General features: G+C 40.7%; 1 protein-coding gene across 1 annotated transcript; it reads left to right on the forward strand.

Moving 5' to 3' along the window:
• gfpt2 (glutamine-fructose-6-phosphate transaminase 2) lies at positions 1-15007 on the forward strand. Its single transcript, XM_020085352.2, has 19 exons — positions 1-139; positions 1239-1346; positions 2181-2288; positions 2460-2585; positions 3107-3165; positions 3630-3764; positions 5105-5166; positions 6758-6837; positions 10067-10184; positions 10339-10502; positions 10797-10892; positions 11053-11150; positions 11255-11375; positions 11587-11744; positions 11993-12107; positions 12585-12712; positions 12825-12992; positions 13174-13335; positions 13872-15007. The coding sequence occupies exons 1-19, from the start codon at positions 133-135 to the stop codon at positions 13914-13916; spliced, it is 2058 nt and encodes a 685-aa protein (XP_019940911.1). The 5' UTR covers positions 1-132; the 3' UTR covers positions 13917-15007.
• The last annotated feature ends 106 nt before the right edge of the window (positions 15008-15113 follow it).

Genomic DNA, 15113 nt, shown 5'->3' on the forward strand with positions numbered 1-15113 from the left:
GCGCGTCATTAAAATGCACGGTGGGAGTGTACGACGCGAGAGAAGCAGAAGCAGACAGCATCCCTCAACAACCGGAGGAACTTATTGACACGCCGCATTCTCACTGAAAAGACTGTCACCAAAGCTTGAGCCATGTGTGGTAAGGCTTCCTTTTTCTTTTATCGTTGTGACTTTGTTTTTCCAACTTGTTGCGGGGAACTGAGCGTTTTACGCACGGTTTGTTTGTTTCTACAGACTTCGCTCCAAGTGGAGTCCAAAACTGGAATAGCGATGCTCTGCGTGTTAATCTCAGCGATACCGCGAGAGAACAGCAAAGTTACGGGAGCATGTTCTTAGTTTTACACATTTATCAGGACTTTAATATTATCTTAGTGTTTCAGTATCCGACTCAAACCGGGTTTTTTTTCGCGTAAATGCAACGTGTCAGTGTTTTTTTTTTTTTTGCGGCGGGGGGGGGGGGGGTGTGGACAGACGGGTCATACCAGTTACTTTTTGACAAAATGACTCGCTTGCGTTGATGGCACTTGAAGTCGATTGACGTCAATATTCGAAGAATGTGCGCAGTTATTGATGATACACGTGTGGAGCTGTCACGTTGACGCCTCGGAGGAATCATCAGTCCTCCGGCCTCTCTTCATCCTGTCTGCGAGGAAGAGGTAGTGCCACCGCAGCCTGCCTGGCCATACCTGCTGCTCCAACACTGCGCGCAATGTGCGTCCGTCAATGGTCATCTCTGTGCCTCCGGGAGGAGAGCTGCCCGGAACATTCCTACACACACACACACACACACACACACACACACACACACACACGGGAGAAGGTGGGGGTGGACATATAGTACACTGAATATAGACAGAACATACGCAGCAGCCTTTCATTGTAAATGCAACTTATTTTAACAAATGCAAGGATGCTTCAGCTTGTCTAACTCATGTACTTAAACTTCTGCCTGTGGAGTATTCTCCTCCTTCCAGGCTTAATAATTACATGAAGAGGATATGCAAGCAGGATGATGATCTCTCTGAACAGCCACAACTTTCCCTAATCGCCTATCATCAACCAATACATGTATAGTAATGTCACTTAATGGCTGTGTTGTGTGTTGTTCCTTTACTTAACCTTAAACAAATAAAAGGTATGCAAGATCAAACACACCCTTGTGTGCTTTACAGTTGTGTAAGCAGCTTTGAGCATGTCAGAGGATTCAAGTCAAGTTCTCTCTCTGTGCCACCTTAAAGGGATCTTTGCCTACCTGAATTACCAAGTGCCTCGCACCAGAAAGGAGGTATTTGAGACGCTGGTGAAGGGACTGCAGCGGCTGGAGTACAGAGGGTACGATTCAGCAGGTAAGACACGCAGCTACACAGAGCTGCCACACACATGCACACACTCGCACGAACCATGCAAACACACCAATAGTGCTCCTTGGCAGCACTTGCGTGTCACGTCTTCATACAATTCAAATCCAAGCAATATTTACACACATACAGAGATAGAAGAAAATAATTAAGCAGGGATTTAAAGTTGAATTGAACACACTAAATAGTTAATTTTTAAGGTAATTACATCCTGTTCCATTGAACTGCTTCTGTTTGCATGAAGGATTTATGGTATTTGAATAAAATCTAAAATAGTGACTGAAATGAAGAGAAGTTGGCATGATAGGTGAAACCAACTATAGTGAGGCCACGCCTTCATTTGTTTTTAGAGAATATGTAAAGAGAGACTGCCGTTGTCAATGGTAATGTTGGGAGAAATAAAATACCCTGTACCACTGCACCACACTTTAAGAAGAGCTCGTGACACCTCCTTCTCCATGGATATTTTCTATTGTACACACACATGCACACAGATGCACACATATTCTAACCTGAAACTTAAAACCAACTATTAACCATCAAGAAGCACTTTTAAGTTGTGATGTCCTCATGACGAGGGTTTCAAAACAAAATTTGTCCACGCAACACATGGAAACACACACACGAAAAACAGCACCTCAGATACTATTGCATTATACCCCTCATCTTCCCAAATATCGTCTCTTGGTAAAGAGTTAAATTTGACCTCTCATCGTTAAGATAAAGCATTGAGATAAAGAAAGAGAAAAAATAAGAGATAAAGGAATACTTTCATAGTGACAGTTGTGTTTTTCAACGTCTCCTCCCTCCGTCTGTTTGCAGGTATTGCTGTGGATGGCCCCGACAAGTCGGGCACTGACATCAACAGTAACACCATCTGCTTGATCAAGAAGACTGGGAAGGTCAAGGCCCTGGATGAGGAGCTGTACAGTGAGTTCATGCACATTTCACCATTTCATTTTTTACAACGAACTATAGAGTCAAAGTTTCAATGCTCAGTTATCATATGATTATAAGATTACATGTTCTGATCGTGTTTGATGGTAGTAGTTGTAGTGGTGTGATCAGTAAACAGATTGGTGTTGTGTTTTCCCGGTTCAGAAAAAGACACACTGGACCTGGACGCCAAGCTGGAAACGCACTTTGGCATCGCTCACACTCGCTGGGCCACGCATGGAGAGCCGAGTGCTGTCAACAGCCACCCTCATCGCTCTGACAAGACTAATGGTAATAATTACTGAACATAAAAGTAGACACTGTTTGAAAACTATTTGAACACAGCTAAAACACAGGCTCAGATAACAATAGACCTTTTCATAACATGCAGTGGGAATCTCAATGTAAATGGCGTCAGTGAGGTTTTATTTGATAACCATTTTTTTTAAAAAGACACGTTGAAATTGACTTGATTTTCTGATGTGGAATCTTTTTATTGTCAACATGGTATAACAGCTCATCTTTTAAACTAATCACCCTCACACACCCTATTTCTGTCATATACGCATAATCTTCTTTGACAGTCATGCACCTAGTATATGGGTGTGTCAATGATGTACCTTTGTTAGACCTGAGGTATGTATGCTCATAAGTGCAAAGTGTGTAACTCCTGTTTATGGTATTTAGTATATTATATGAAATTGGAGCCTATTATTACATGGATATTGATATCATTGTGCATTACTTTTCTAAGCTAGTTTTTGACCTTCTGACCCTTTATTTAATCTTCTTTTATTTACTGCCTTTAACAGAGTTTGTTGTCATCCACAATGGCATCATCACCAACTACAAAGAGCTGAAGGAGTACCTGGTAAGTCACGTTATCATCAGGAAATTCCTGTTCTTTTCACTTTGCAAGCTGTAACACTGCGCATGTCAGAAACACAGACTGGCAATGTGCGGTATGTTCTTTCTTATGCCTACTGTGTGGAGGTGATCCAACTGGTTTGACAAAAGCACATTTTTATTTATACCATTTGTTATAAGGTCTGTTGAATAATATTTAGTAGACTTCTTGAAATCTCTTTTTGTTGTCTGAACATAATTTCCACACGCCATATATAGAGATGGACGACGCTTCTCTACTTCCTACCTCTAGCCAGAAATGAAACCAAAATGTCCAGATTACAGATGCTGCCATCTTGTGCATTTGGAGCCAGATTCTATGCAGTTGACTTTATATACAGTCCATGGGTGAAATATATGGATTTATGGTTCATCCTCAGGGTGTGGATGTCATATCATCATATAAACTGTATCTCTTACCTTTCCCAGATCACCAAAGGATATGAGTTTGAGTCAGAGACAGACACAGAAGTGATCCCAAAATTGATCAAATATGTTTACGACAACCGCGAGAACGACAACGTCACTTTCTCCATGCTGGTTGAGAGAGTCATTCCGCAGCTGGTGAGTCGCTCACACAATTCAACAATGCACACAAGCTCACTATATGGCAGCTCAGGGGGGTGCTGCGATACTAATCTTCATCTTCTGTAAACACTCTTAAGATATTTGACTTTTAATTCTTTCCTCTGTCAACTGACACTCAACACAGTTTTCTTGGTGTCTCTGCTTCATCTCTGTGTTTAGAGATGATTGTTTATAACCTGGTTCCTGGTAACTAAGTGTCGCATCATATAGTGTGTGTGTTGTGTGTTGTCATAAAATATGTCACGGACCAGTCATGCACACACACAAACCTTAATTTGCTCACAGTAAGCAGTGTGAAACTTTGAAACACAGAACACATCACAAATACAGCCTCCATGGCAACCGCCCTTACTGCATCAGAAGTGACATCATCACTCGTAGAAACACTTTTTTTTTTCGGGTGAGACCAACTTTTTTTTCCATTGTGTGGCTCCTATGTTCCAGAGCTTCACACTTCTCAGCTGGAGGGACTTCTCTCTCCACAGAACTGCAGAGGAGGCAAGAGTAGCCATTTTGGATCTGGAGTAATGGGAACCAGATAGTGAAACACACACACCACCCGTGTGTCTCAGAGGACATTACATTGACTTGCGTTATTTGAGACTTAGTCTAGCCTTAACTATAGTTACTACTTGCCTAACCCTTCCCCTAACATTAACCTAAAATGAACTGTAAATTAACCTAAACTGTAAAACTTGTCTTCACCTTAAAATGTAAATGTTTATATTAAGGGGACCGTGTTAAGGAACACCCTGTAATGTGAGTCTGTTAACAGATTTAGGTCCATAGAACATGAGTAATACCTGGACACAACTCGCATACACGCACACACAACCCTCAAACATCCCTTTAAAAAAATGTACAAACAACCATGGAGTGTTCACACTGTAAGCTCAACATGGTATAAGTACACAGAAACACACAAACAGTTCTGCTTATAGGAGCCACCAGGGCCAGCAGCATTGGCGTAAGTGCTTTCGAAATACAGATGAATTTATACAATAAAGGTCTTATTTCTCTTAACCCCCCTCCCCTCAATACCCCACTATTTCCCAACACTCGTCTGCCCCACACCCCCACCACTGCTACCAAACCCCTTGGGGCCAAAAGAAACATTTGCTTGTTTTCAGAAAATGTTTCTATGAAGGGTTACCCACACTCTCTAGGAACACACGGGTAACTGCACATTTAGGTTTTTTTTCTGTTGAAATGTTTTTCCTCCTCTTCTCCCACAGCCTCATTTAACCTTGGCGTATTTTCACTCTGTCTTCAAGTTAATGTAAACTCCGTCTTTCTTCTGCTTCTCTGTGTGTCAGGAGGGGGCCTTCGCTCTGGTGTTTAAAAGCCGTCATTTCCCTGGAGATGCTGTTTCCACCAGGTTAGTACAAACACACACACACACACACACACACACACACACACACAGGCATTACACTTAATATTATGATCCATTATTGTGAGATGAACCAAGTCTTACTGGATGTGACTCATCCCTGTTATTACCACTGTGAAGCAACACCACATGTGATTCTATGACTCTTTCATTCACTAACTGTGGCTTTTCTTAGCTTGCATCCATTACTATAAAGTGTGATTGTGCTGGTTTTCATGTGCATGTCTGCAAATTCTGTCTGCGTCATAAGACTCAAGGCAGAGAGAGTGAAGGTTGATTTCATGTTCCTCCCCTCCCTCCTGGGCCTCTGGCCTCTGGGCTGCCAGCCCACACCTCCTTTCTCTGACTCATTAATGGAGAGACTATAGAGTTTCCGCTTTAAGGTCCGGGAAATACACCCTGGACTCCTGGTTAATTACTTCTCATCATTTTATTAGGCTTCATACGTTTGCTGGTTCAGTGAGCTGTCATGGATTAGGGGAAGGCAGGCTGCTGGAGCATGCCAGTGGGAGAAAAAGAGAGAGCAGAGGGAGGAGGGCAACAAAATTAAGACAGAGAAGTGGAGTCTAACTTGTGGTTCATGCAGGTTGCATGGCAGTACCAGTGTTCACTGCACAGCATACAGTTGATTGTCTGTTTGCAGCTTTGATAGACTGGACTCAGAAAGCTGATATTAGTTTTGCATAGTTCTGGCTTAACTGTAGTTTTGCGGTTGATATATTGAACAGTCAGCATTGTATCCCAGGATGGAGGGATGGAGGAATGTTTGTAATTATGATGTTTATGATGCCTGTCAGCTCCCACCCTTTGTCATCGTCAAGGGCCTTTCACTTCTCTTTCCACCACTTGATCTTTGTCTTCTCTCTCTTCTTTCATCCCTTCTTCTCATCTCTCTCTCTCCCTCCCTTAGTGTAAATAACGCATTGGATAGTGACCACATGTTTCTATTTGCGAGCCTTCCCTTTTCTAAGCCCCACACCCTTTAAAACAACCAGCACTCTTAAGTCAATGCAGCAGAGCCCCAGAGAAATCTGCTAATCGTAAAGAGAGAAGTGATCCATACAGAGAAAGACAAGAAATTAGGAGTTTCTGAAGAGTCACTGACATAAAAGCTTGTTTTTGTTTTATTATACTGTTTGCATTGTTGCTACAGGAGGAGTGTAAAGCTTTAATTTATACTCTAATTATAAGGTTAGTCTCCTCTCATCCCTCTCCGTCAACTGTCAAACCAAACAGCCAGTAGGAGGATCCCACATGGACCAGGAAGCAGTGACTTGATCCAGGAACTGTGAGCAAATCCCAGAAGGATGTAGATTGAGGATTCAGGATTAAAAAGTTTAGTACAAAACTCTGTAAAAGGAATTTTCAGAATAAAAAATTCAGATATAACAACAAAAGGAGATAAATGAGGATTGTCTGCAGTAGGACAGGATGTCACACTGTCTCATCGTTCATATTTTCACATGACGGTGTGTGTTTGAATTTATTGTTTGTCCACGAAGACTAATCCTCGCCTCTCCCACACCGTCTCTGCCTCTCCTTCCATCTCTGACCCGTGTGTTTCTTGTCTCGCCAGGAGAGGAAGTCCATTGCTCATTGGTGTGCGAAGTGAGCACGAGCTGTCGACCGAGCACATCCCCGTCCAGTACAAAAGCGGTGAGCTCTGTTCCTGTGTCTTTCTGCCATTGTCCACTTGCAACGCAACCTAACTCTCTGCCTGGGGGGGGGGGGGGGGGGGAGGATCCCGTGCTCACCTGTGGTACATCCCTCCTTCTGGATCCAAAATACTAAACCAATCTCATGTTTCTTGAGAAAATGGAACCAATGAAAGGCTTTGCAGTTGCCCGATGCCAAACATTTCCTCCTCTACAGAAGAGGCAACTTCCTCCAAGTCTGTGTGGTTCTTTGTTCTAATTAAACCAGCTCTTGCACAATATTCTCTTCTGATACTCTCAAATGTACAATGACACAAAGCCTAAACTTACAACTTTATTCTTTTAAAATGACAACAACTTTTTTTCTTGTAATATTATGACTCCATTTCCTCCCCTTTAAGTGGCCCTAATACTCCATCGTACTCGCTGCATCCTGGGCTTGTGATAGGTTAAATAAATACAAACAAACCAGAACACTTCTTTCACTAGTAGTGTTTATTTGACCCTGTGCTCTGGAGACAGGTCTGAGTGAGCGGAGCCAAAAACAACCCTGTTCCTGCTGATAGTCATTTAACAGTGTCTGTGAGATAGATAAAGATACAACAGGCACTTTGACACAACAAGCTGCTTGCTTGTCATAACGCAGCATAAAAGAATAAACAGGTAAATGTTGAAATTCTTTTATATCCTTACTGACCATAAGAAGTGATAAACACTACACTAACATTCAAACGGGATTGTTTCATTACTCCTCATAAAGTTCAGAACCTCTGCAACCTCTCAGCTCTCAGTCCCAAACCTGTCCATTCCTGCAAAAAGTAAAATGCATGAAGAGTAAATAATTTCATAAACAGACACACACTATCATTTCGAGCTGAGACAGAATTAAATATTTGTCGTGGACTATTTTCGGCCACTGATATGTTGCTCTGGTGAGTATTTAAAGCTACAGGATGGTGTTGGTGGGATTGACGGTAAATAAACTATTGTAGTTTTGTCATCCAGTGCAACAGTGTGGCTTATTGATATGTTGTTAATAGTTTAAAATAATGATAGAGAGCCTTAGCATAAACAAATAAGCTATCAGGCTTTGGTTACATGGGAGTTAGTTTAAGAGTTAGTTTAAACAAAGTAAATATTTAACCAGAATTAACCCTCAGTCAGTCAAAAGAAATGTTCTCCATCAAAGAAGCATCTTCCTTTTCTCACTGGTGTACAGTTAATTTTGACAAGAAAATATTATCTCGTCTGTATGCTGTTCTGTTATTCATAGCTAAATAATTCTACAAAAAAAACTTTATTCACCAACTTTAAAGCCAGGGTTTCAATTAAAAAGTTATTTTTTTTAATTGTTTGATTACAAGGTTTAATTGGCTTATTAATGTGTTGTTAATAGTGTATAATAATGATAGTGATCTTTAGCATAAACAAATAAGCTATCAGGCTTTGGCTACATGTGAGTACGGTTTATTGTTAGTTTAAACAAAGTAAATATTGAACCAGAATTACCCTTCATCAACACCTTGGTTAAAATGTAACTTGTAACAATAGTTCAACAAGCTATTAAAAAAGTCAGAGATTTCCATTTTGCACAGTCAGACTGTTGACAGGCTCACAACCTTAACCTTACACAGGTCAGTATGTGTAAAATGTTCTCCATCAAAGAAGCATAGTCTCTTCCTTTTCTCACTGGTGTACAGTTCATTTTACTCTTAGTTCTGATAGGGAAATAAATCCACACAGACTCGAAATATTATCTCGACTGTGGTTCTGTTATTTATAGTGAAGTAATACAAAATTTAAAACTTTATTCACCAACTTTAAAGCCAGGTGTTTGTTGCCCAGGGGGTCAATTAAAAAGTTTCTAATGTTCTAAATAGGAACTAGAAGAAGAAATAGGAAGAGACTGCTGTCAGCAACAGTCTGCTTGTTGCTTCTCTGTTTTAACAGTGTGTAGGAAAGTCTTCACTGTCTTATCAGTTTATTTACAACTTATGGCCCTTTATGGCATTGGTGGGTCGTCCAATGTCCAAGGCAGAGCTGGTGATATGTGGCTATGCAGGAACTGTAGTGGTTGGCCAGTATTGCGATTTCAATGGCCAGTGCAGATATTAAGAGAGCAGGGCAACCAATGGCAGATATATAATGTCAAAACTTAAGTGAACAATTAATTAACACTAATCTGTATCTCTGTTTGTTCAACTAGACCACAAGTAATACAAAAATAAGCTTTAACTACAATGTTTATAAATGTATCTGCAGACATTTGTTTATCTGACAAAAAACAATATCTTCAGATAATCTGACAGATTTCCTCTCAAATTTAATTTCAAGGCCATGAGGCGTGCAATTTCAAAATCTTCAACTTTAACGCCCCCAATTGGAAACACCAAGAAAGACACTGTCAGAAATGTACACTGCTGCTAACTACAGACCTTCGTATGATGAGATCACACCAGCTGCCATGTTCATCAACATGTTGATGTTGTAACCTATTACTGAGTAGTCATTACACAACCACATTTTTACAATAATCACACACACATGCCCACAAACACACGGACGCACAATATTAAACAGTACATGTGTTATGGCTGATAACCCTAACCCAAAAAAGTCACTACTTCTTTCACATTTCTTCTTCATTTGTTAACATAAAGCCCTTTGTGTACATATATATGATCCGTTACACATTTTCTATTTGGATTTAATGTCCCACATAAAAGGTTTGTGCCATTAAAGGTTCAGTGTATAGAATCTAGAGACATCTACAGGTGAAGTGTCATGTTGCAGCTGAACACCCTTCACCTCACCCTCTCCTTCCAAACATGAAAGAGAACCCGTGGCAGCCTTCAGTTGTCATAAAAACTCAAAAGGTGTTTAGTTTGTCCAGTTTGGAGGTCTGTAAAAAAACAGCAGCCTCTGTAGAGAGGATCCACTCCTGATGTAAATATAAAGTGCCCATGCTGGAGAAGAAGAAAACTACAATTAGTACAATTTAGATGAAACACACTATGGAAAACATCACAACTAACAGATCCCTTTGACCCTAATCTTACACACTGGACCTTTGAATCAGAATTTCACAGCATGTCCAACCCACCTCCCCGCCAGGGACCTGACTACATCTTGAAGTGGAGAGAAAGAATTCAAGCGATGAACACATCTTGATTGTTTTAGTCACTCAAAGTCACTGGGCAACCTCTGACCCTTGACCTCTGACCCTGTAGGCCCTCTAAAGGAGGTAGTCCAGGAGAAGAACAGCCATAACCGTCCAGACTGCTCCAACTCCATCGACTCAGTGGGGGATGGGAGGGCTGTGGAGTATTTCTTTGCCTCTGATGCCAGGTGAGAAACAATGTAACTGCAATATGGAACCATATTATTACGTTTTTTTATTGTTTTGATAAAATCACCCTCCTCTTCCTTTCCTCTTGCAACCATACCTATCCATAAAATTTAAGAGAAAAACTATTTGCATTTGTCTTCCCTTCACTTGCAGCGCCATCATTGAGCACACAAACAAGGTGCTGTACCTGGAGGATAACGACATTGCAGCGGTGACTGAGGGGAGACTCTCCATCCACAGGCTGAACCGGCAGGCCGGAGAGGACCCTGTGAGGGCAATCCAGACCCTGCAGATGGAGCTGCAACAGATCATGAAAGGTCAGTTGAAAGTGGTTTCTGAAATATTGGAGGACAATTCATTCCTTTTCATTAGGTTTTGTTTAAAAACATATTTAAACATACAGTTTATGGCTTAACATATAAGAGAGCTTTACTGCACAGACTCAAATATCATACATGCAAAACTTACTGTATGCTAGTCCTGCTACAAATCAATAGTCCTATGCTCGCTTGCCCTCTGCTGGCTGAATGATTGAAAACATTATACTGCTTCTCATTTATCAGCATGTGTCAGTTTATCAGATAATCTCATGTTCTTATATGATCCTGTAGGAAACTTTGATGCTTTCATGCAGAAGGAGATCTTTGAGCAGCCGGAGTCAGTGGTCAACACTATGAGAGGCCGGATCTGTTCTGATACCAAAAGAGGTGAGTAGAGCTCCAATAAGGTGTCTTGCCTTCTATAGAGGGCAGGTCCTTCATCCCTTGAGTCAACATTAAGGAAGCTACTTTATGAATGTTGAATGTCATGTACTAAATCAACAGTATATAGGGTTAGCTGTTAATGTCCTGACGTCTGTCTTCTCAGTGGTTCTCGGTGGGCTGAAGGACCATCTGAAAGAAATCAAGCGATGCAGACGACTAATCTTGATTGGCTGTGGCACTAGCTTCCACGCTGCAGTGGGTGTGAGTAGAGCTCAGGATGATGATCATGTTTTGTTTAAAAAAATAGGAAATTACCTTTCGTATTGAGAGCGGCACAATGATGATTTTGTTTATCTACTCTTTAGACCAGACAGATCCTAGAGGAGCTGACGGAGTTGCCCGTCATGGTGGAGCTGGCAAGTGACTTCCTGGACCGCAACACTCCCGTTTTTAGAGATGATGTTTGCTTTTTCATCAGCCAGTCAGGTGACAACACACAATATTCGGCTTTTACACTCTATCCTACAAGAAAATGTGACCATGATAGTGGCTTTAAAAAAAATATGACAATCTGTCAGGTCTTTGGGTGAAACCTGAGGACAGTGTCATCCTCTTTTGAATTTTTCATCCAACAGTGGCTTCTTTGTGCTGTAATTCTGCATCATTAACGTGTCTTTCGTTCCCTTTGCTCACTCAGGAGAGACAGCAGACACCTTGATGGCGCTGTGCTACTGCAAGGACCATGGCGCTCTAACAGTTGGTGTAACCAACACTGTGGGCAGCTCCATTTGTAGAGAAACAGACTGTGGCGTCCACATCAATGCTGGGCCTGAGATAGGAGTGGCAAGCACCAAGGTACAGTTTATACAGTACATAGAACAGACACTCTGGCAACAAAAAAATACCCAAAAGATTTTTTTTTACATTCAAAATAAGCTTTCTTGTTGTTAAACTCAATTTAGCATTTGTTTTAATGAAAATAATTCTCCCTTATAGTCTAGTTAAACTTATAGTCTTAAAACTGGTCTTATTTGCTAGATATGGTGCTTCCTGCCCCACTGCTCAGCTTATATGTTTATGTGTCTTGTGTGTGTGTGACTCAGGCGTACACCAGTCAGTTTGTGGCCCTCATCATGTTTGGTCTCATGATGAGTGAGGACAGGCTCTCCCTGCAGAAGAGAAGACTGGAGATCATCGAAGGCCTCAGGGTGCTACCTGGTTAGTGCTCCAAAAGACATAAATACATCACTGACATCAAATGGCCCCAGCATGAGCTCATAGCATGTTTAAATGTAGACAGACAGGAGCAATTGCATTAACAAAATATAGTGCTTAACGTGTCTGTTTGTGATGGGCTGTTTTGAGGCCCCAGCCCCACCACAGGCCGGAGCTGGGGCCTCACCACTGCTTCTGCAACAAGAGCTGTTCCCCTGTTCATTCAAAGTTTGGTGAAGCTCGACTCAGTACGCAAAACCCCCGAACTGGAGAATCTGCATTTTCTCAGGCCCTTAACAAATGCAGAGTAAGAAGCTGATAAGATGAATGATTTTTGAGATATGCATTCCACATACAGACAGACAGAGAGCTCTAGAAATATTAGATAACTGCATTATCTGTGTAAATCTTTACCGTCTCAAACTCTTAACTTTCCCCATAAGACCTTCACCTCAACTCATTCTTCTCATAATCTCTTAGAGCTGATAAAGAAAGTTTTGGCTCTGGATGAGAAGATCAAGACCATTGCCAATGAACTACACGAGGAAAAGTCCCTTCTGGTCATGGGCCGAGGTTTCAACTATGCCACCTGCCTAGAGGGGGCGCTGGTGAGTTAAGAATGCTGTGGTGGCCTTTAAAAAAACCAGCAGTCCACTCTCCTAAAGCATAAAACAAAAGGAGAGCGGAAAAACATTGACATTTATTTTAATTCTAATGCAGAAAATCAAGGAGATCACGTACATGCACTCAGAAGGCATCCTGGCTGGGGAGCTGAAACACGGTCCTCTGGCACTCATCGACAAAAACATGCCCGTCATCATGATCATCATGAGAGACTCCTGCTACATCAAGTGCCAGAATGCTCTGCAGCAAGTCACTGCCAGATCTGTAAGTCCTGGAAAAGCAATTTTTTTGTTTTTGTTTATGCGAATATTACATTAAGAGAGCAAAAGAAGACTTGCCTCACATTTTGTTGACCATGAAGGTGTGAGTCAGTTGCAAATGACTAAAATCCATCACGAATGATAACATCCCATTGACTCACTTATGTTAATTTTGCTGTCGTCAGGGTCGGCCCATCATCCTGTGTTGCCAAGACGACCCCGAGGTGACTAAGAATGCCTACAAGACGATTGAGCTGCCACACACTGTGGACTGTCTGCAGGGCATCCTCTGCGTCATTCCCCTGCAGCTCCTGTCCTTCCACTTGGCCGTCCTGCGAGGATATGATGTAAGTTGTTAACACACAGTCCATCTCCACAAATTCCCAATGTAAACAAGCTTTACTAATTCTATGTGTTTTTGCTCTAATGTTGCAAAAGTCACAAAATCAATTTATCAACATAGAAAATTATGAGACGTGTGAATGTGAGACTTTTTCTCTGGTAAGTTGATGACTGATCTAAGAAAGGTCCAACAAACAATGAAATATTAGGACTTAATATTTCTATATTAATGCTATGTTATTTTATTAGGACAAAATCCTCATACTGAGATTTGGTTTCGCACAGCGATCATGTTAAAATACTACAAATGTAACACTGGTTACATTTCACTAAGAGCTGCTGTCTTCATCTGAATTTAACTACTTATCATGTAGATTTCATTATGTCAGTGTATGTTGTAGACACTGTTATGTTATATAAACATATCAATATTATTTTATGATTTTTTAAATTAAATTGATATTGCATTCATTAAAATCAATGATGATTAAATTGATCACATTGATTACTAGCAATAACAAACTGCCTTTTCTCTTTGCAGGTTGACTGTCCCCGAAACTTGGCCAAGTCTGTGACTGTGCAGTGAATATGGATCACAGAAGGAGAAAGTAGGCTCATAGATTTACAGTGCAATCGTACATTTGAACACTTATGTATTGTTTGTGTGCACGTACGTATCTGTATGTGATTGTGTGTGGGGCCGGATTGGGGGGAAGTAGGGCCTGTGTTTGTACGTGTGTGTGTGTGAATGATCGAGTGAATGTGACAGATGAAAGAGGGGGGTATATGGTACAGTTCCTTTTTTTTAAGAAACAAGAGAGAAATGTGAAGTCTGACCAATACACTGCTGAGGAGGTGCCAGTGCCATTGAGGCCTCGCGGAACAATCTATGAAAATCTCTGACAACAATCAAACATCCAAAGCAACATTTTGTGCCTTTTTCTTTATAAATCTCAAGTTGAGCCGAAATCAAGTACACAAGGTATATTGAAGTGTTTACAGTTGTGCAATATTGGAACCAAATGTGCATTATGAATGTACACTATCATGAATGAGGTGATTCATTCTCTTCCTGTGTTATCCTATGTCCATTGGGAGCTTCTTAACATGTGTTGCACTATGGGAATTGTAGGAATTACAGTTTTATTCCAGAGAGATCTCTGAGTTGTGATAATTATATTTTATGTATTTTGTTGCACACTCATGCAATTACTGTGCCTGGTGGGATGTCAACCCACAACTTTTTATCAGAAGCTCCCAGAAGTTAGTTCCTCTCTCTGATGCGTTTCATTGATTCATGTTAATGCTTCATTTTTTATTATTTCATTGTAATTTAAAATATATATTGAATGTATGGTCTACTACAACTACAGTTTCCAAAGTCAGTTCATGATAGAAACAGATTTCCTTTATATAGGAAGGAGCATTTCCATTGGCAAACACAATAATTATTTAAAGAGCAGTATGGCAGAAAAAAATGATTTTTAATACCTTTGTTTTAACAGCTATTTCTATGGGTTTACAGTAATGATAATAGTCCATATTTATCTGATTTTTTATTTTATAGGGCCTAAGAGGGTTTGATTTATATCTATAACTATGATTGTATTTTGTATTGTATGTTCTGTAGACATAAACAGACTATCAATCAATAAATAGATAAAGCTGTCTATCCTATTCACAGTGTCCAGTTATCCTTTCCTTATTTCTTCTCATCTACCTCACTGAGTGTCAATAATAATATCAGGGGATACCATTTTTTAAAATTGTGTTTTCCTTGTTG

The sequence above is a fragment of the Paralichthys olivaceus genome, chromosome 9, assembly GCF_024713975.1.
Source record: "Paralichthys olivaceus isolate ysfri-2021 chromosome 9, ASM2471397v2, whole genome shotgun sequence".
Classification (NCBI taxonomy): Eukaryota; Metazoa; Chordata; class Actinopteri; order Pleuronectiformes; family Paralichthyidae; genus Paralichthys; species Paralichthys olivaceus.